Below are 21935 nucleotides of genomic sequence, written 5' to 3'. Positions count from 1 at the left end.
ATAATGCTGCTATTATAATCTCTCCGGTTTGCAAGATGGCGCAAACGATATTTGAGGCATTTGAAGGTAAATAGAGAATTGAGTGCTGTGTGCTTTTATTTCCTGTGGTAGGATGGCTCCATGTGTATTGGATTTTGCTCCTCCATGCACTGATGTGCTGTTATTCGGGATGGCAGAGGGTGTGGAGGGGACAGAGGAGGGAGGAAGATGGAAGAGCAGGGATGGGGGTGGCATCTGTTAGCAGAGGGAGAAAGGCTTCCGGGAATAGCTGGTGTTGATGGAGGAGGGGGTGGATGACAGACATGGGAACTGCTGTTACATACATCATGGGGCATGCTGGTGTCAGAGGGTGTCCCAGTGAGATCATGGCTTTAATTCTAAACAGATAGCCAATGGCTTTAGGGGCCATTCTTCTGTGAAGGATGGATATAGCGGATGGGTCAAGGTCCAAGTAGATGGGGTTTATGTGGCCAACATGGAAAAAAATGTAGAGTCAAATAAGGTTTCGGAGGCCTTAGAGGTCTCTTCTTCCGATGGAATCTGGAGAACAGACCCCGGAGGTCCCAGTGGTTTATGTGACTCCACGTGATTTGTGGATATTTCGACTTAAGGCTCTAAAGATTTCTCTAGGATGTTACTGTGATCGTTTCGTACCTGTCCCTCGTTATAAAATGAGTACCGAGCGTTCATGGACATAATGAGGAGGTCTAGAAATGGTAAAACTAGAGTGGTTAGCAGGATCAGGCACCTGGTTGCTATGGTGACTGCATCATCTTGGTACTGTGGAATTGCTCTCGTGGCCCATAGAACACGTTTATATGGTAATAAATAATACAGCTTCTCTATAACTAATAATTCACATAACAAAACCCATTAATGCGGAGTATTCTTCGAAAGGCGTCATTCCACCTCTGCTTACGTTTATAAGTAAATGTAGTATTAGATCATTCCGCACGGCCAAACCCTTTTTTAGAAGTAAATCTGCAATTGTGCAAAATTTGGACCTTTCATACTTTTTGCTGGGGGTACTTAATTGTCATGTGACATAAAAGCAGGTACTCATAAGATGTGGTCATAAATAGATAGCTAGCCTAATGCCCCTGACCCACTCTCTAAAGAGGACTCACAGACATGGGGATGGGGAAATCCATATGGTGGGCATTTTGCTTTTGCAAAACCGAGACCACCAAAATAAAGGGCCCACGCAGCTGTTCTACGCGTTACCGTGGATATGACGGCTGCAGTGTCTGTTCTTTTTTGGGACAAAAAAACAGAAAATGATAAGGTTTATGTGCTAGTAGAATGGTTCCGGGATTGGTTGCTATCTGGTATCTGCCCGTTGTGACCTCTGTACCAGTGCCCCATTTGATGTTACGGACAGCAACGGAGAAAAAACAGTTTTGTTCACTAATAATGCAGAATACATTATTAGTTCTGGAAACCAGGGGTCTGTTTAATTAAAGCTATTCAATTTTGTAGAACTACAACTCCCACGATTCCTTGCAAGAATGTAATTATTACTATAGGGTCAGTAAAGGAGTAATGCAGATAGTTTGATTACGGTTTTCCCATAACAGTACATTTATTGTTTCATCCAAATTCCTTTTTATCCTTTTAATAAACGTTAGAAAAATGCCTCGTTTTAGGTCATGTGTGTAAAATAGATCATTTTGGAGTATTAGCGGGGAACAATCAATTTCTTTCCAGGAATGGATAACCAGACGGTCCTAGCAGTTCAGTCCCTGCTGGATGGGCAAGGTGGGGTATCGGACCACGGTGCTCAGTCTGTCAACACTGCGGTCTCCATACAGGGAATGGGTGAGAATATTTTCATTTTTATACTGAAATGTAGAGTCGAAATATGTCATTAAATATGCCTTTTCCACTAAATCTTAGAGAATATTGCACTTTTGTAACCACAGCAGCCCTATTTTCATTTAAAACACATATTGGATGGACCCCCCAACTGATGAATGTAACAAAATTAGCCTTTTGCCTTTTTTCCTCCTCCCTTGGTTGACTTTGTTGAAAGCAGGAAGTGTACTTAAGTATGCTTTCTGCACGTGCTCTGTAGCTTCACATTGACAGTGTATAAATCACTACATATATATATAGAACACTCACTGTATGTACTGTTTAGGAAGTAGACTCCCTTTAACCCTTTGAGTGCCATTGTACGACATGCTGTTATATGTACTAAACGCACAATTATGCCTTCCGGCAAATAATATTCGGTGATGTTTTCTTTTAGACGACGAAGATGTGTTTCTGTGCGGGAAATGCAAGAAACAGTTTAACTCCTTGCCGGCGTTCATGATCCACAAGCGGGAGCAGTGTCAGGGGAACGCACCCTCTCTGGCGTCCGTTTCCATGGGCAGTCACAGTGGGTACACCCCGCCGGTCAGCTCCATCCAGCAGTCTCAGATTAACAACAGACAGGTGGGTGACACGCATCAGGATCCATTGGTAAAACTCTGGACACCGTGATGACCAGTAAAGCATGCGCAGTAACGGCGATATTTCCCCCTTCCCTCGCAGATCTCCACATACATTGCTGTTCCGCCGTCGCCGCTCATCCAGACTCTGGTGCAGGGCAGCGTGTTGGTGAATGACGAGGTCCTGCTGTCTGCGATGTCGGCACTCACCTCCTTGGAGCAGCCCATGCACTCCATCCCCGCTCCAGTCCAGGTAAGAGACATTCATTGTGCGTGGATTATAGCAGCGTGCGAGATTCACGGCTAGATACCAGTATACAACTGGTTTAATACCAGTACATAAAAGGCAGGCGTATGGGGTGGAAATACCCCCCACATTTTATTTAACGATTCTTGATAAGAAAGGACATAATTTTGGTGTGTCGGCTGTCTACTAAATGGGTTCTGTGAGTCCGCTTACAAATGTATCAACACGATACTGTGCCGTCCTCTCTGGGGTAATTCTCTCCCTCCCTGCCCCTGCTGCTCCTTCTTTCTTACTCTATACAGTAATATGCTCCGCTATCGCTTGGTTTGTCAGATGACCCCCATTTCTCCATAATATTGTATTTTATTCTCATTTTCTGCCATATTTGTAGAGTAACCTGAGTGTGCACACCAGTGGGACCTACCTCCACGCACCTTCCTTGCCACCCAGGCCACCGCAGCCACCTCCTGCTGCCCCTGGACATGGCCATTTGGGTGTCCCGGTGCAAGCCAACAGTAGCAGCTGCAGTACGGTGGTGCAGGTGTACAGCTCGCCCATCAGCATGCCAGGGAACCCGGGCATGGAAATCCATAGCATGGCGCCTTACACTCAGATCGAGGTAAACGCTTGGCACTGGCAAAATCAAGGTGTTTCTTGAGTTTTTTTGTTATTTTTATTGCTGTCAGGCGTTCTGCAGACCTGGATATACCATGGACACTCATAGTGATGAACAGGTGGTAGCTGCACGTTTAATGCTTTGTCACTAAGAGGCATTGTCCTACATTGATGGCTCGTAAAGTTCCTTATCATGGATGGCCTATTGTGACCTGCAGGTTCCCAGCCAGTGCGTGGAAAGCACCGTATACAATACTCCTCCGGTGTACAGCCCTGGAAAGCAAGGACTCAAATCCAAAACTACGAGCAGCTGCTCCCCCTGCCCTGACCTTAATGGGAGCAGCGTGGGAGCCCTGGAACCAGCACTTCCTAGCAAGGCTCGTCGACCCAAGTCTGACGGGGTTCAGAACGGTGAGTGGGGCGTAGATGGGACAAGTAGGAGAAACCTAACCTAATTACAGTAAAATATTGAAAGGGTCAGCCTCTCCTTAAATATACGTATACCAATATTATTGATTAGTTTATATAGCGCCGTTATATTTTGCAGTTGATGATAACTATAGCTGTAAAGAAATGACACTGTTTACAATAAAACTTCATCCTCTTCATAACTGAATGGCCCCTTGTGTTTTTTTGTAATTGTATTCCTTCACCAGGAAAAATCAAATCTCCCAAGCTGAAATGTACATACTGCGACAAGGCGTTTGGGAAAAATTTTGATCTCCAGCAACACATTAGAAGGTGAGATCTCACCGCTTCTCCTGACTAGCTATTCGATCGCTTACAAACTAATACGATCTCCAGAAAAGAAGTTTGTGAGGCTACAATAAAATGATCACACTGGGGATTTAACTCAAGACACCCTCGGAAGGCAGGAGATGCTTTGCTAATGGTGAATTTGCCAAGCCGTCTCCGTTGTGGCTCTAGAAAGATGCTAAACGTTGGGGGTAAGCGATTTCAAACATATATCCCTGTCTTGTAGCCACACAGGCGAGAAACCTTTCCAGTGCATTGTATGTGGACGAGCCTTCGCTCAGAAATCCAATGTCAAGAAGCACATGCAGACCCACAAAGTGTGGCCCAAAGCTCCAAATCCCCAAGGCTCTGTGACTTTGCAAGTGGCCCCACTCAACGATGGGCAGAGAGAGGAGGATGGCGGGGAGAATACTGGTGAGTGGTGTCTACATTGCCAACGCTTTTTAGTGATGTAGTGTGAGGTTCTTACAAAGCTGATGATTGTCCCAGGAGTACAAAGTTAGATCAATGGAAAACCAGAGATGCAAAGCCATGGAGTTGAGCTTCATTAGAGACATTAGGCTTCGGCTTCTCTGGAAGTAGACAAATCAGAAGAACTATCCGAATCTACAGCGACGTGTTGAGTTTTTCTCTCCATGCTATATCTCAGATGGTATTTCTTTATCTCTTTTAGCCCCCCCACAAACGCCACCAGAGGAAGCCCCCGCTCAAGGAGTAGACGCGACACAAAGCAACATGGGTGAAGGGGCAAGTGACAAACATATGTTGGCAGTGGACAGCTCCTACCACTGCCAGTTCTGCGCCAACAAATTTAACAGCTACTTCCAGCTCAAATCCCACATGACTCAACACAAGCAAGAACAGGTGCGCTACGGAAATAGATGTCTAAAAGTGGTGCTGCCGTGCAAAATGGGGTATTTCCTGGTGAAATGAACAGCTCGGGGGGGTTCATATGCACTCGATACCTGGCGACAACAATCTCATTCCCCGCAGGCTTATGATATAAACCATATAAAGAAGAGAAGCAGAGATTTCTCTTCCCCAAGGCAAATGGGGCAGCGGTCCATCAACCCTCTAACCTCGGGGTACTACTAGTTTCACTGAATTAATTGAGATTTTAGCACATTATCCTTTTTTAATGAGATGGAGGGTGGTTGCCTTGGGGGCAGACAAAAATTGTAGTGTATTTATGGAATTAATTTAACAACTAAAACCAACCTATTATCTCTTTTTCTCTTTTCTGGAGTCTCCTAGTGAAGGTTTACAGTGTTTTTTTATTTGAAAGTGATGAAAATGAAATGTATTGTTATAGTTCTCATAGGGAACCAACAGAAGCTTTCCAGATCTCCATTAGCAGTAAAGATTTGCAATAAACATCTTGTTGGTGGTAATTCATTACCACTAAAAGACTTCCAATGTAACGCTTTCTGTTGGTGAACCACCATAATGAGTGTCACTGCAGACATCTTTTCTGAACTAAATGCTTTGGTTCATGCATCGTTCATCTTCACGATCGTGAAGTCTCATGTGGTACCCGAGTGGTGGTGCAGTAAATGTAACTATGAAGTGAGCAGTAGTGAACAAATACACAACGTCCAAGGTGACAGAGCCGTAGACGGTAGAGAACTACAATTGTACCAAGTTTATTATCTTAGCAATGATCCTCTTGTGATGACCCAATATATTTTGGTGTGGCTGCTCTTCTCTTCAACAGGTCTACAAATGTGTAGTAAAAAGTTGTGGTCATACATCTCAGAAGCTGGACCAGTTCTTGGAGCACATTAAAACCCACCAGGAGGAGATGACCTATCGATGCCATCTGTGTAACAAGGGTTATACCTCTCTCTACGAGATGGGTATCCACCAGTATTCTCACAGCATGCTGCCCCAAATCGCCCCCAAGAAGGAGTTGACCGTTTACAAGTAAAGTATCCTAATGTTTTGGCATAGCCTTAGAGATGGGATCTTTCCATTGATCGTGAAAAAGAGAAGGTCTGTTGGGCTCACTTTAAGAGGGGATGGAGGATGGGACACAGGGAAGTGATAGAGGGAAATGCAAGGCTGTACACGTTTCCCATGGACATAGGAGGCTAAAGAAATAGAATTCAGGTGAAAGTGGCCTGCACAGAAGTGTTGACGTGTAGGATGGGTATGGAGTTCCTCACATGGTCCATGAAGGTCTCTCTGCTTCTGTGTGGCAGTAGAACAGAAGGGCCAGGTGGCACGTATGTCGCTGCTGTACTCACGGTCCAACTTGTTTAACCCAAAATATTTTAGGTGTCTGAAGTGCATGAATAAATATTCCACTCCTGAAGCACTGGAGCAGCATCTGCAGACAGCCACCCACAGCTTTCCGTGTCCACATTGCCAGAAGGTGAGTAACTCTCTCAATGTCTGACCTCCAACAACACTTCATCACCTACGGAGACCTTCTCTCCCACATAATATGCCATAACATACAGCCGTGATGATTTATTAGTAAATCCTAAATACATTTAAAATATTGTGCAGTGAGTACATAACATCTGGAAATTCCAGAGAACCGCAAACAACGAGCAGAGGACAGCGATAACCACTGGTTACAGTCCATGTAATTACCCTCTTATGTTCCTTGCCTCTATCCCAAAATAACAACATGCAACGGGTGCTGGCGGGTGTCATAGTCATCATTTCAGGGCTCCTTTGGCAGGTCTTCCCCTGTGAACGCTACTTACGGAGACATCTACCCACGCATGGCGGTGGGGGCCGCTATAAGTGCCAAATCTGCAAGAAGCTCTTCCGGAGAGAGCACTACCTGAAGCTTCACAATCACATCCACTCAGGTACCACCCTGAAGGACACTGAAGTTTGTCATAAACATTACTTACTGCCACTGCAGATCCTTAATAATAAAGCATGTTGTTCCACCCAGGTGAAAAGCCTTTCAGATGCACTCTCTGTGAGTCCGCGTTTAATCGGAAAGACAAGTTGAAGAGGCATATGTTGATACATGAACCCTACAAAAAGTACAAGTGTCCCTTTGTGTGAGTATATAGCTTGTGGCTGCCATGTCATCACCAAGCCCTCTGTGATCTATCTTTAGAGTTGTTTGGTGTATGACTGGATTGGGACCCCACAGTTGGGTTTACATCGTCCTCCACTGAAAGCCCAAATCATTTTGTAAGGTTTAATCCACCGAGAAAGGAATATTATTCATATTCACTGCATCATCTTAGTCATCAATGATGTACGCTGGACCACCCGGTTTGGATTTACAGAAGTAAAGGTGAAGCGGGTCCCGCTGCAATGAGCTTACAATCTAGAAATCTGCTGCATTCGCCCTCTTTTTACAGTGTGTGTGATTAGTACTAGAGGTTTGTGGGAATTGTAGTCCAACAACAGGTGGTTTGCCCGTCCCGGGTGTGTGCGTTGCTGCGTGTTAATATAGCCGGGTATGTATAGTCTCCTCACCCCTCTCTGTCTCCTGCAGTTCTCACTCCGGCTGCTCCAAGGAATTCAATCGCCCCGACAAACTCAAAGCTCATATCCTCTCGCATTCTGGTAGGTAGCGGATAAGTCTTGGGTGCTGGGAGAGGACGTGTTACGAGTCCTTCTGCAGATAACAGGCTTTATACCAAGAAAAGATGCTGGTCTTAGAAAAGAAGGACGTTGTTTTTTTTGGTTGTTCCTCAATCACTTACCGTACCGGTTTTTCAGAGAACCCAAACTTTTCCATTACTGACAAGTAGAAATATTCCAAATATTCAAAAGTTTTCCAGAGTTTCAACATCCTTTAATGGCAAAGATTCAAAAGAGTAAAAAGCAGGCAACACCTACACACACATACACACACATATATATATATATATTTATACATACCGTATGTAATCTGCATTCTTTTATAGAACTTTTAATTCTAATTCTAAGCGTTGGTTCTCACTCCCAGAATCCTTCTCTTCCACAGGATTGAAGATGCACAAGTGCCAGTACTGTGCCAAGTCTTTCAGCCGACGGGCCCATATGTTGGAGCACCAGCGCTGTCACACCGGCAATTACCGATACTGCTGCTCAAACTGCGGCAAGGGCTTTACGCGCCAGAAATACATGAAGGAGCACAAGTGCCGGCTGCAGCCCGACGATGAGAAGGAACAGGTAAGGAGTGGAATGGGGTACGAGAACAATGATTATTACGGACAGGCTTTCTGTGGCTAAGAAATGTGGCAGAACAGCTGGAGAACTACATGTAATCAACCAAATATTCTATATTCAGGGTGTGAAATCTATACGTTTTACACCTATAATATATATATATATATATATACTTGGGTCTGTGTGGCCAACAGAAAGTATGAATCACTCAACTAGGTGGTAGCAACTTTTACCCAGGGGTTGGATTCAAGAAGATATTATTGTGGAATTCATGTTTAGGAACATAGGCTTTCTGATAATTATTCAACGTTGTTACAAGGGGAATTGTGGGATTGCAGACAAAAACGATTCTGGTGCAAAGTGTAAAAGTGATCCTATCACCATGGCAACCCAAGAAAATGGTATAGGTCATTGAAATATCCATGTATGGATATAAAATATGTTTTCATAGTTAGAACGGAGGATGTAAGCTCCCTGTGATCCACAGCATAAGTTGTCACACGAGGGGTGGTGTGTCCTGCCCTAGGATGGCCAGTCCAGGGAGAGCCAGCATCCCGGGAGTACAACCCCCATAAATACATCACTGCATGCAAATCTTAACCTTGGTACCTTGTGGACAATCATCTCGTTGGTCTAATGAAAGCAGAGTATATTTTACATATTAACGCATGTTCTCTAGTCTTGCCACCACTAAAAATGGTGCAGTCACCATGGAAACCAATAGAATGCCGGTGTCAATTCTAGTAATCCACCTAGAGATGTCATAAATGGGGAAAAAATGTCTATTACAGGCAAGAAAGGTTCAGAGAAGGAAAGGGAGAGGAAAGCAAGCTGAGGAGCCTGGGCCAGAAGAGACTGAGAACCTGGCTGAAAACAATGCCCAACGTCTGGGTGATACCGGAGACCACAGAAAAGAGCAGTTCCAGCAGCCCCCCAATGCTCTGCTTTCCATCGTGGTTAGTGGCGCTGGTGGCCCTAACGAGAACTTGACGGTGCAGCCCATGGCGGACGGTATGACCCCGAGCACTGTGACCCTGGCAGAGCTTCAGAGCGGGGCAGACACATCATGCTCCATGCTAGAAGTACCTATATACATCCAGAACCCGGAGTAGACACGGCTGATCAGATCTAAGAGGTGTCACAGTGTATAGGAGGAACAAAACACACCGAGCGGGTCTCGGGAGATGATCGACGGTCCACTCCTTATACATACCGTCCGCTCTTAACCTGTCACTTAGCGGCTGGTTCACGGGGTCGTTTTCCAAAACGTTATACCTCCTCAACTCTTGTACCCTGGTTTGAGTTTGAGGGGAAAACTCTCTGAACCTCATTGTCTCCCGCAAAGCTTGGAAGGCTGAAGAGTTGGGTGGCTCAACTCGTTCAACCCCAGAGGAAAAGGTGGCTCAACTCGTTCAACCCAAGAGGAAAAGGTAGCTCAACTCGTTCAACCCAAGAGGAAAAGGTAGCTCAACTTTTTCAACCCTAGAGGAAAAGGTAGCTCAACTTGTTCAACCCTAGAGGAAAAGGTAGCTCAACTCATTCAGCCCTAGAGGAAAAGGTAGCTCAACTCATTAAACCCTAGAGGAAAAGGTAGCTCAACTCGTTCAACCCTAGAGGAAAAGGTAGCTCTTAAAGTTCTGCTTTGGACCATCCCATTTGCAGTAGGCTGTAGTCCATATAGCTTCTACGCCTCAGAAACCCTCGCCACCATGGACCGTCCGTGTCATCGCTCGTTATAGGGGCAGATTCATGTTGCGCATGTTTCTGTCACATAAACGCATATAGTGTAAATTTCCAAATATATCAATGTACATATTTTTTAAGTTACATGTGTAGAAGATGTAATAAGTGTGTGATCTGTATGTGTGTGTATGAGTTTATTGAATATATTTTATACATGAAAAAATATACCTTTATATAAAACAAAAAATAAATAGAATACGTGAGATACGGTGTGTACGGTGTACGGTGTATATATAGCACTAAGCACTAAGCTCACGGACGGGTGATCACCAACGTGAGCCGATCCCCCTCAATTTAAAAAATGATGATCCAAGCAAAGCAGCGAATAACGAAGGTGCAAAGTTTGAAAAGTGATCTTATCACCGTAGCAACTAATCCAACCAGCGAGAACATTCTAATCATGTTACTTACGGCGTTCCTAGATTGTCCTTTACTATCACTTTGGAGATTATATGTAAAGACTCCAAGTTCCAAGGACAAGTTTTTTTACAAAAAGAAACATAATGGCTAAATTAAATCAGTATCTCGTTTACATCACAGAAAAGAGATGATGTCACAGTACATTCATTCAAAAATGTTTGGCGAAAAGCTAAACCTAGTAAAACCCCATCCTGTTTCTTAGGATTTTGGATAGGGGTACAGAGGTTTCTGTCTGAGTCAGCAGACAATAAGAGTTTCCATGTCATGTGATAGCGAGGTAATGAGGTCACTGAGCGTGTGACCTGCATGTGTGACAATAGGAGCTGGATGAGTAATAAATACACGGAGCAGCCGCTGTGCATAGGGGATTCCCCATTTTAAAAAGCAGCCAATCGGGGACAGGAAAGTGCTTCCATTAAAATCAGTGGGTGCTTTTTCTGCATATGGGGGGTTGTTTTTAGACCCCCTTGCAGTGTTTGCCCAGCCAGTAACATTCACTGAACCAGGGCTTCAGCTGCCTGGCAGTAAGTCACGTGGCAATAGTGGGGGAGGTGAAGGGGCAAATGCATGATGGCCGGCGTGTCACACATAAAGCAGGTTTCCATACGTCACACGTGGCCTCTTATGAGGTTATCTGCACCCCCCCAAACTTTTGATCTGATTTCCCCAATAGTTGTTTGTGGATTTTGGCACATGAGAAGCAGTATTTTTACATTTTTTTTATTTTAGGAAAGCAGACATTATAGAAAAGGAGGGCATCACAGAAGGAAATAGGGACAGAGGGGGTTTGGGTCCCAAAGAGGGACTGTCCCTACTAAACAGGGACACTTGGTAAGCTAATGATATCACAGATTTCTAAAGATTTCAACATTTCACATGGAAAATGTACATCATATAACACGTCACACTAGTATCTGGCAAACCCCGTTCTAGATCTTATCTGACAGTTCCGTATTTAGAGTAATCGTCATGACGTCACAGACACACCTTGAATGGAGAACGCATGCGCCTAACGCTTGGTAATTCCGTGGTTGCGTAATCACTGAGGTCTAAAGACTAGAGCCGATGCGGTAAATTATCTGTAGCTAAAAACATCAAATCCAGGTTTATACATTTATATAGAAGAAACATCTCGTCTTACGTAACTGCGTCCACAAAGTGGGTTTTTATATAGTATGACTTCATAACGTTGAACTGTGCCACCTTTGTGTTTGGAGCTCCTTGACGTAAGTAGCATTCGAGGTCGTCGGCACAGGTTTCACGGCGCACGCGCGCCACGGCAGCCTTCTTATATTGAATGGAAATTGTGCCAGCCATGTTTGATAGTGGCACGGCCTTGATAAACTGGGCAGAAACGGGGGACAAAACTATACCGGTTTAGCAAGGCCAGGTTTTCTTTTAACCTGTTAGTTAACTCGACACCACAGTATCTTCAACTGGAATAAATGTCATAAAACAGTCTCATGTTTGCCTTAGCCTTGCCGGTGCCCTTAAGCAAAATGGGCGTGAAGGGTAGGCGTGTATGGTTTTGCGGCTTGACCCTGGTACGCGTGAGGCAACGCGTGACTCGGTGACGTCACCCCGCAGTGGCAGACGGGACGGAGCCCGGTTGTTGTCGTCGTAGCTGTGAGGAAGCGACTTTTCAGTCAGTAGCAGGGAAGCAACAGGCTGCCGCCCGTGAGAGCAACGAAGTGCAAACTTTAACGGGTTTATTACGTTGGTTTCCGGCCTTTCTGTATCAGGCACCGGTCACTTGGGGGGAAATGTCGGTGTTCGGGAAGCTGTTCGGTACCGGGGGTAAGGGCGGAAAAGGCCCGACCCCCCAAGAAGCTATTCAGAAACTTAGGGACACCGAGGAGATGCTGACCAAGAAACAGGAGTTCCTGGAGAAGAAGATCGAGCAGGAGTTGGTGACGGCCCGGAAACACGGAACTAAAAACAAGAGGGGTGAGAGCCGGGACAGCTGGGCAGGGGCATGAGGTGCTGGGGGCGGGGAGGCTCCACAGTGGGGTAAGAGACACTTATTTAGGGGATAGATCGGTTGGTTCAGGGGGGCATTGAGGGAAGACGAATGACTGAGGTGGAGGTAACTGATTGAGGTGTGGCACGTAGGTCGGCGCCCAGGTTAGTAAGTGTTTGGGTGGGGGAGTGAGAGGGCAGTGGCCGGAGGACAGGGGGTTAAACAGGTATTGGGTGGAACTGGAACGCTGAGGGCTAATATGAGAAATCTCAACTTTGCAGTAAGGGAAGTAGATACCCTGAAGAGACTCCCAGCAGAGGTAGTACAGACAAGGACAGTAAAAGTATTGAAGCGTGAGATGTGTGTAAAATGTGCCCGGAAGTAGAGGGGCAGAAATAGCTGCTGCACAGTCTGAGCTGGCACTGGCAGGAACTGGAATCCTGGCACCCGCAGTGGTAGTGAACAAGTTAGGGAGAGTTTCATAGAACTGAAACTGTGATGTCATGTATAGGGGCAATTTCTCAAGCTATGATTGGTGGAGGGGCATTTATATAAAGACATACCTGCTCAGGGGTTATTGGAGGGTGTGTGGGGGGGTGATGGGGGGGCACTGGGGTATAATGTAAAGATACACGCTGCATGCAGTAGAAGGTGTTAGTGGGTCGGTGCTGGAGAGCAGGTAACGCGGCTACCAAATCCAGAGCTCTTGGCATGTAAAGGCAATCGCAGGCCTCTAGGGAGTGTTTGTTTCTGAGTGTAATTAGTTTTATTGGGATGGTAGAGACGTCGGTTCCGAGTGAAGCACATATGATGTGACCGGTGTTTATTCCGCGGTACAGAGTACTGTGACCCGTCGATCGCCGGGTCTGATGGTAACGGGCGGGTCAAGACACAGAAGGCAGAGGTGGCCCTGCAGGGGAGACGCCGTCGGTGTAGTAGGAGGGAGGAGTGCTTGTCGTTAAGGGAAAGTTTCTGGGTGTGGACCTTGAGCAGGTTACAGGGAAATTAGGTCATAACGGGCAATGACTCCGTTTCTCACATGACACAGGCTCCTCAACCTGTCATTTTAGAGAGAAGATTCCATGTTACGGGGCCAGGGATTCGCGCATGTATGTAGGCTTCCTGAAAATCAGGCATTGGTGCGGGAGAAGATCTTTCTTAAATGTTTCTTTCGCTTAACATTCACATCTGAAGGGAGTGAGACTGAGCTGTTCTGCGCAAGTTCGTCCAGTCCGCTGCCCGCCGTGGCTGGAGAAATACTGGTTCGATGCCCGGCCCCCCCGGACAGCCAGGCAGCACTCTGCATTGTAACAAAAGCATAATATAAAGGTGATGCGAAGGTTTGTTAGACCATAATCTCGTATCTGATAGAGGAGACTCTGCCTGATGCCAGAAAGAAACCCCTCTTTATTTTTGGGGTTATAACATCTTGTATCGTTATTACACTCTTTGCATGCGTTTGTTGTTATATAGAGCGGTTGTGTCTTGTGATCGTAAGACGGGGTCAGTTTATCGGTTACAGGGAGGGAGATCCGCAGGTGGGAAGCTGTCTGGCGGCAGCTCGGGCTGTTTACTGTATACAGGGAAGCTTCTGTGTACGGTGACTACATAATTATATACTATATATAAAGTATAATGACTGGCCTCCTACCTCTGAAGCGGACCATTCATGGTGCCCCCACCCCTAACAGGCAGATTAACTGCTCTGTGAAACTAAACAGACAGGCGGATTGTAAAATCATTTCATGGAGGGAATCTGGACAAGTTTGAGCCTCACAGGGAATCCGAGACTCATTCATTCATTTTTTTTTCTCTTCCTCGTACGATGTGGGAACATTCTATATTCTTATTTTTAATCTTTCTTCTATATATCGGTTCCTCCTCTTGGGGGACACTTTAATGTTCTGGCTCATTATTTCAGATCTACTGTCAATATGCTTATTCTCATTCATTCGCACCGGGCCCATTCACCGCAGTGATAGCGGGCACGTGTTTTGCATATCATTTCATGTCAAGTCATGTTAAATGGGATTGTACATTCAGAGTATGCGGCTCCCAACGTTACTAAAATAAAAAACTGTTCAAAGGACAGTTAAAGCTGCTGTCCCACTTACACCAAACATGCGCTAGAATGCTGAGCAAATAAACCTCGTCATCTTATTCTTTCCTGTGAATGCTTACCTTTAAGAAGCTGTTTCCGTTTCTATGGCAACAACGTATCTGTACCTCCTTCGTGTCCCAGCAAAACAAGTAATTTTAATAACAATAAATAAGGCAACAGTTACCTGATTAAAAGGTTATTCGGTGAAGAGTTTGCTCGCCTTTGCTGTCAATAGTGTGTTTAGTTACAGCTGTGTTATATTCCGCTCATGTTATATATAAACCATTTACTAACATATGATGTAATGTGAGCTCAGAAAGTCAACTGGCTACATAATTGAATTATGGAGTGACAGCCCCAGGCATGTGAGAGGTTAAAAGCTCCTTTTCATCTTGGGTACTGTTTTCAAAGACTTTCAGGAAGAGAGGCCTATGTGGCAGCGCCGAGCGCTTCATAAGTATATACGCCTTATTTTGGGACTCCTCTCTTCCCGGGAGAATCATTTTATTGGGACAATTAAAGGAATGTATAGAAATATAGATTTATGATGGAGCTTCTCAATAACAAGCCGGCTTTCCCCAGCCGTGGCTGTGATGTACAGTTTGCTTTAGTAATAGACACGTTGTGCTGGCCTGCTGTATTGTTTTATGTTTATTATTTTGATCGCGGTCGGGAATCGTTAGAAGGTTGGATGACGTGACGGTTGCGCGTCGCTCTATGGAGAGGAGACATGGAACCGGAGGGTAACGTTTTTAAATGGCTGCTTTGTGCTCTACGTCTCTCTCTTCTCTAACGTAGGGAACTGGTTTCCAAGGAGTGAGCAGCGCTGGGTGTTAATTATTAAGTAGTTGTGAGATTTATTCCCACTGGGTTTCTACAGCATATCCGTTTACTCAGATTTCCAGAGACCCTGTTTTTGGGGACATTTCATTACTAATATAATTAAGATTTTTTGTGACGCATTACATTATATTAGATACCCCCCTTTTCTTTCTGGTTATCGGGTGTAAATTTTACTTACGTGTTATCAGCGGGTTAAGGAATCTGTAATTGCCGGCAGTAATCCGTTATGTATGATGCCGGCTCCTGGGTACCTGTCGCCATTCTGTACATTGCATGGCAGTGTCATATGCTCTTTTCAGTCTGTATGGATATTCTGCTATTAATGGTCCTCACGCCCCACTTTTCTAGTCGTGAATGGGAAATTTGCATTGACCGGGACTGGCCAGATCATTTTGGGTCTGTGCATTTTTATCACGCACTGAATACTGTTCTTGGGGAACGTCGTCTGTATACGTGCCGACTGACCTGCTGTTTTTTGTCTCTAGCTGCTCTGCAGGCTCTGAAGCGCAAGAAGAGATATGAAAAGCAGTTGGCTCAGATTGACGGCACGTTGTCCACCATCGAATTCCAACGAGAAGCCCTGGAGAATGCCAACACAAACACAGAAGTTCTCAAGAACATGGGCTTTGCGGCCAAAGCAATGAAAGCTGCCCACGATAACATGTAAGGATGGGAGTACTGGGGGATTGCTTGCTTGGGTTGATTTTTAGGCAGCCCTTGTCTGCGCGTTCAGCACTTCTGTATGTAACCCCTGCTGAGAGGGCCCTGGCCTTTCTTTGCCTGCTCTAAATCCAAGTTAACACCAACGGCCAGCCCTTTTAGTAATTGTAACTTCCACCAAAGCTTTGGCCGATGAGGTTATGAACGTGTTGCCGATCTTCTTTTCCAGGGATATCGATAAGGTGGACGAGCTCATGCAGGACATCGCCGACCAGCAGGAGCTGGCCCAGGAAATCTCGGATGCCATCTCCAAGCCGGTTGGTTTTGGCGAGGAATTTGATGATGTGAGTAGTGAACGGCGTAGACGTCCATTTATTACTTATAAGAACCAAACAAACGTTCTCTGCAAAAAAAACTTTTTATTAAAAAAATATTAACAGTTTATTATTAGTAATTAGCTGTAAACCAGGTAATGCTTACATCATCTATTATATTTATAATAGGTACATATGTGAGTTAATTAAAAATCCTAATATTGTAAAGTGAAGCAGAAAATATTTGTTACAGTAAACATGAATCACTTTACGCATCTGATACTGTTGGGTTTTTGGTTGCATATTTCATTCTTTACGGGTTTTAAATATCAGGCAAGCAATCAGTAACAGCAGTTCTGCCTCGGCCTACAATCGCCTTACTCTGTATACTTAAGGAACATCGTCATATGCATCCAAGTGCCTTTTATTGGCAGGCAGCGCATGTATAACCCCCCCTCTCTCTGGTAGGCTCTGTGTTGCGTGTGTTGGTCTCCTTGGTTGTCTCTTCTCTCCACGCGGTGTAGGAGTCATCGGTTTTCGGTTTCTGTTTAAAAAAAAAAAATAGTATTTGTTATTCTATTTAAGTAAAACGTAAAGCTCAGTCTTCCTGATTGGTGGGGAATCTTTACTGAACAGTATTACTGAATCAACATGTTCCATCGGGGAGTGCGTGAACTCCAAGCCCCAAGCCTCAGAGAAGAGGAATCACCCGTCTGCCGCCATAGCAGCAGAATGCGCAGCCATAGAAAATAGCCGTAGTGTTTTGCTTGAAAGGGATCTATTTACCACGCGGTGTAGTCATTGGCCTGCCCCTTAACATGCATTTTGTGAGTAATTTTTTTGTTCCCCTTTGTTTTAAAGCATTTCCGAACTTTAATACCACTTTGCGTGCCAGGGGGCTCATGTTTTATTATTTGGCCTTGGATGTTCGCTTCTAAGTTTAGAATTGAAACTGGTCTCATACGGTACTGAGATATCTAAAGAACGAACAAGTATCTGATTGGCAAACTGGCTTTTATTCCCCCCAGGATGAGCTGCTGGCTGAATTGGAAGAACTTGAGCAAGAGGATCTAGAGAAGTCTCTTCTGGATGTACACGGCCCAGAGACTGTGCCTCTCCCCAACGTGCCTGCAGCTTCTTTACCAGCAAAACCAGGTGAGCAGCTATTTCACCGTCTAGAACCGATCAGCTCTCTGTACCTTTCAAAATGTAACGGAAAAATAGGTGCTTTGCTACATTCCTGCCTTAGCTTTTAGACGTAACAAGCCTGTTCGATTTCTAAGGCGACCGCACTTCAATGCCTGTTTGTGTCACATGACAATTATGTATTCCCTGAAAAATAGGTCACAAAATTTGACAAAAGATTTATTTCTTGGAAGGGTCGTGGAGGGGGGCAGTATAGGGGATGAGGTTTTTTAATGCTCCATTTAGGTTAAATTCAACGTTCTTTCGTATAATCCATATACAAAGCTTAAGAGGACATCATGACTGCTGAGTATTTACGTGCTCGGAAGCAGCTCTTTGATTAAGCTGTCTGATTCCTAATAGATGATAGATAATAAGTGGCAAGAAGATGGGGAAGTATTTTTAGTGTCAGAGAGCTTAAATTCACTAAATACATGCGATTTAATTAAAAATCCTATTATTGTAAAGTGAAGCAGAAAATATTTGTTACGGTTTACATTTTTCCTTTTTTCTTTTTCTTTTTTCTAATCAGTCAAGAAAAAGCAAGAGGAGGATGATGAGGATATGAGAGAACTAGAGAACTGGGCCGCCGTGTAGAATGATGCTGTCACGGATGGAAAGACTCTGATCACCAGTTGGCATTGGTGTACATATGGTGTGTGGGGAAGAGCGGGGGGAGGGGTTCAGGAACACAACTTGAAATGTCTGTCTTTCTCTTTGCCCCTTTTTACTTTCATTGCCCTAAACCCGTCACGGGCATTCGATTTAAAGCAAACCAGAAGTGGCTTGGCTCGGCTCTGAGCGGAATATTTGTAATGGCGACTTCGTTTAAACTCCATTGTGAAAACTGAAGGCAGAGCTTCACCAACACCCCCCTTGGCAGCTGCAAGAGTTAAAATCAAGTGCTTGGCATGGACTGGTCCCGGATTGTTCCTTTTCTTTTGCTGCTTCGCCACTCATGCCAACATTTTTGGTAAACCTCAGCGCCACATCACTTCCCTGGATTTTTTCCCCTTGTTACGGAGGCCTTGTACCCTAAACGAGATTAGCACGCCGCGGATTACGCAGTGCGGTTTTCAGTCCGGAAACGCAGCCACCTGCTCCAGAATCCAGCTCATCGCTGGCACCGGATAACATCTCTCAACCTAATTCACTAAGCCTAGAACACGAAGAGTGCATTCACGCAGTGGGATCAGCTCAAGCTTCAAAGAGACCTAGACGTACCATCTATGCCGTGAATTTAATGTATGTGTGTATCTGTGTATGTATATAATGACCTCTTACACAGTCATGATGATTTTAAACATTACGCGCAGGACATTTTGGTGTTCGGTGCGGAATACAGTACAGTAAGCTGTTAAATACACACACAGTCAAGAAAAAAATCTGTTATTTATAGTTTTATTGCAGTTCGCAGAGCAGACCTTTTTTGGAACCTTTGTGCGCATGAATGAATAACCCTGCTTATATCTGTATCCGGTGGCCGAGGTTTGGATTTACATGTAAGGCTGTTATGTACAAGGCTACGTATCTATTATACACAACACCATAAGCGAGGCTTGCTCCAGGAGGGTTGTTGTGGTCCTGCTACCAGTATAAAGGTTATTCTTAATTCCCCGTTCTTGTTTACAACTGCCCCAATTTTATTGTTTTTGTCGCTGCATGTCTATTCCTACCCCGTGGCTAATCTATTAAAACATGAACTGTTGGTGTGAAAGCTAATATGGTTGTCTGTGTAGCATCTTTCTCAAGCTCTTCAGTAGTCCTAGACTCGTGCTGGAAATTTCAGCTTTTCACCTCTTGATGCATCTACAATTTGCAGCTGGTAGACATCAATAACTATTCTGCAGCAGGAAAGGGGTTAAAGTTCATATCACAGGAAGAATATAATTTATTTTTTTTGTTTTTCATTTAACACATGGAACTCTCATCCTTGAAATAGAAATAGCTTGAAATTTTTGTCTGTTTAACTCTACATTAAGCGGTTCTTCGTGTTTGTTGTTTTTACCCCAGAAGCTCCTGTTTTTGCTTAGCTGAAATCCTTTTTAACTGTAAACCATAGGCTGGACGGACACTGGTCTAAAGAAATAGCTGATACCTTCTATAAATATAGATATACAGCGAATGGCTGCACGAAATGTATGCTTTGTACATGGAGTGAATGTATTTTGCATACTGTTTGTCCATTTATAACATTTCCAATTAGTTTAAAACTGCGGTCACTCTTACTCATGGAAAAATAAATATATTTCAAATCATTACGTGTTTGTTTTTTTAAACATCTATTACATGTTTGTGTACATGTTCAAGTTGTAGAAGGAAAAGTGTTATTTTGTTTAAGGCATGCATGTTTTGAGTGAAATTACAAATAAGCAGCTCCCTCTATAGCAGGGGCATCCAACGTGCGGGCCAAATGCGGCCTGCTCGCTCACGCGGTGGTCTGTCGGTCCGTGGGCCAGCAGACCACATTCAAAGTAGCCATTGTGCGGCTTTGAACACGTGACGTTCGAGGGGCGGGCCCACAGAAGGTGTTCCTCGTGGCAAGGAGAGGGTCATCACACCGGAGGAGAGCAGGAAAAAGTAAAAAAAAAAAAAAAAAAAGTAAGTATTACCAATGGACATGATAAAAGTGTAATTTCTGCTAGCTTTTGCATGATAGGAGTGTCATTGCTATATTCAATATGATTACTAACAGCAATCGCACTCCTATCATGCCAAGTCAGCCAGTACATGCAGGAATCTGGGTATGCCTGGGCATGATAGTAGTATTTAATGTAGCAATGACACTCCTATCATGCCCAGGCATACCCAGATTCCTGCATGTACTGGCTGACTTGGCATGATAGGAGTGTGATTGCTGTTAGTAATATTTAATGTAGCAATGACACTCCTATCATGCCAAGTCAGCCAGTACATGCAGGAATCTGGGTATGCCTGGGCATGATAGGAGTGTCATTGCTATATTAAATATAATTACTAACAGCAATCTCACTCCTATCAGGCACAGGCGCCAGTACATGCTGGATCCTGGGCATCATAGAAGTGTGATTGCTGTTAGCAATCACACTCCTATCATGCCAAGTCAGCCAGTACATGCAGGAATCTGGGTACGCCTGAGCATGATAGTAATCATATTTAATATAGCAATGACACTCCTATCATGCCCAGGCATACCCAAATTCCTGCATGTACTGGCATGATAGCGTGATTGCTAACAGCAATCTCACTTCTACGATGCCCAGGATCCAGCATGTACTGGCGCCTGTGCATGATAGGAGTGCTATTGCTGTTATTGCTATATTAAATATGATTACTAACAGCAATCGCACTCCTATCATGCACAGGCGCCAGTACATGCTGGATCCTGGGCATCATAGAAGTGTGATTGCTGTTAGCAATCACACTCCTATCATGCCAGTACATGCAGGAATCTGGGTATGCCTGGGCATGATAGGAGTGTGATTGCTGTTAGTAATCATATTTAACATTGCAATGAGACTCCTATCATGCACAAGTAGCCAATACATGCACATAACCTACAGCCTCCCTGTGCCCTGCCCCCCCACTTACACATCCATGCTAGCACATGCATATTCATTCATCACAAATATTTATATACACATTTTATATATACCGTATTTGCTTATACCGATTATAAGACGTCCCCCCAAAATCTAAATGTTAATTTAGGAAAAAAACAAAAAGCCTGACTATAAGACTACCCTATAGGAAAAAAAGTTTTACTAATAAGTATTAATTCATGTAAACAGTTTTTTCATATTTAATAAAAGCTATGATTGAGAAAAATATATATTTTTTTAATTTCCTTTTATTTGCCAACCTGCCCCCCCAGTTATGCACATCTGCCCCCAGTTATGCACATCTGCCCCCAGAAATGCCTTATACCCCCTATTTGCCACTCTGCCCATGATGTGCCTTTTAACCCTCTATGTGCCACTCTGCCTCCAGAAATGTCTTATACCCTCCTATATGCCACTCTGCCCCATGATATGCCTTTTAACCCCCTATATACCAGAGTGGCATAAAGGGGGTTAAAAGGCATTTCTGGAGATATACATGTTGGAACCTGGGGATGATAGGAGTGTGAGTAAAGCCTCCCTCTGCCATGCTACCACCACCACCCCCCTTACAGATCCATGCTATCACACACACACTCATTCACAAACATTTAAATACTCATTCATTCCATTAATCACACATACTTCACACATTAATCACAAAAACCAAAAGCATTTGCACTGAAAAAAACCTTGTCTTTTAATCGAGCAAATACGGTATATAATGGAGCATTTACTGATCTTTAGGGATGTAGTTATGGACGCATCCACGGCAGACTTGTGTATGAAGCTTGGTGGTTGTAACATAAAGTGTGTGTGAACCACAACTAGAAAATCAGCTCTCACCTTTGACGACTGTATTTAATAACAATAACTACAAAACTATTAGGGTTTTTGTTTTTTGCACATGAAAAGGAACACTAAGGGTGCGACCAATCGAGTTGCTCGTA

General features: G+C 44.3%; 2 protein-coding genes and 1 long non-coding RNA gene across 3 annotated transcripts; all 3 read left to right on the top strand.

Annotated features, from left to right (window-relative positions):
- The first annotated feature begins 31 nt into the window (after positions 1 to 31).
- ZNF341 (zinc finger protein 341) lies at positions 32 to 9430 on the top strand. The gene is made up of 16 exons (XM_053452835.1): positions 32 to 66; positions 1708 to 1818; positions 2252 to 2439; positions 2539 to 2688; positions 3074 to 3301; positions 3516 to 3708; positions 3954 to 4038; positions 4280 to 4467; positions 4727 to 4917; positions 5768 to 5976; positions 6331 to 6427; positions 6743 to 6875; positions 6965 to 7076; positions 7523 to 7593; positions 7997 to 8184; positions 8973 to 9430. The coding sequence occupies exons 1-16, from the start codon at positions 36 to 38 to the stop codon at positions 9291 to 9293; spliced, it is 2496 nt and encodes an 831-aa protein (XP_053308810.1). The 5' UTR covers positions 32 to 35; the 3' UTR covers positions 9294 to 9430.
- Positions 9431 to 9471: 41 nt separating this feature from the next.
- Positions 9472 to 10129, top strand: LOC128470996 (uncharacterized). Its single transcript, XR_008346084.1, has 3 exons — positions 9472 to 9547; positions 9580 to 9611; positions 9804 to 10129. It is a non-coding gene; the product is annotated as an uncharacterized LOC128470996 (long non-coding RNA).
- A 1795-nt stretch (positions 10130 to 11924) lies between these two features.
- On the top strand, positions 11925 to 19665 carry CHMP4B (charged multivesicular body protein 4B). The gene is made up of 5 exons (XM_053452838.1): positions 11925 to 12291; positions 15734 to 15911; positions 16138 to 16252; positions 17251 to 17377; positions 17940 to 19665. Exons 1-5 carry the CDS (start codon positions 12108 to 12110, stop codon positions 18002 to 18004), a joined length of 669 nt encoding a protein of 222 aa, XP_053308813.1. The 5' UTR covers positions 11925 to 12107; the 3' UTR covers positions 18005 to 19665.
- The last annotated feature ends 2270 nt before the right edge of the window (positions 19666 to 21935 follow it).

This window comes from Spea bombifrons, chromosome 13 (genome assembly GCF_027358695.1).
Source record: "Spea bombifrons isolate aSpeBom1 chromosome 13, aSpeBom1.2.pri, whole genome shotgun sequence".
NCBI classification, from domain to species: domain Eukaryota; kingdom Metazoa; phylum Chordata; class Amphibia; order Anura; family Pelobatidae; genus Spea; species Spea bombifrons.
The sequence above is the reverse complement of the archived record's forward strand: the minus strand, read 5'-3'. Positions and strand labels throughout refer to the sequence as shown.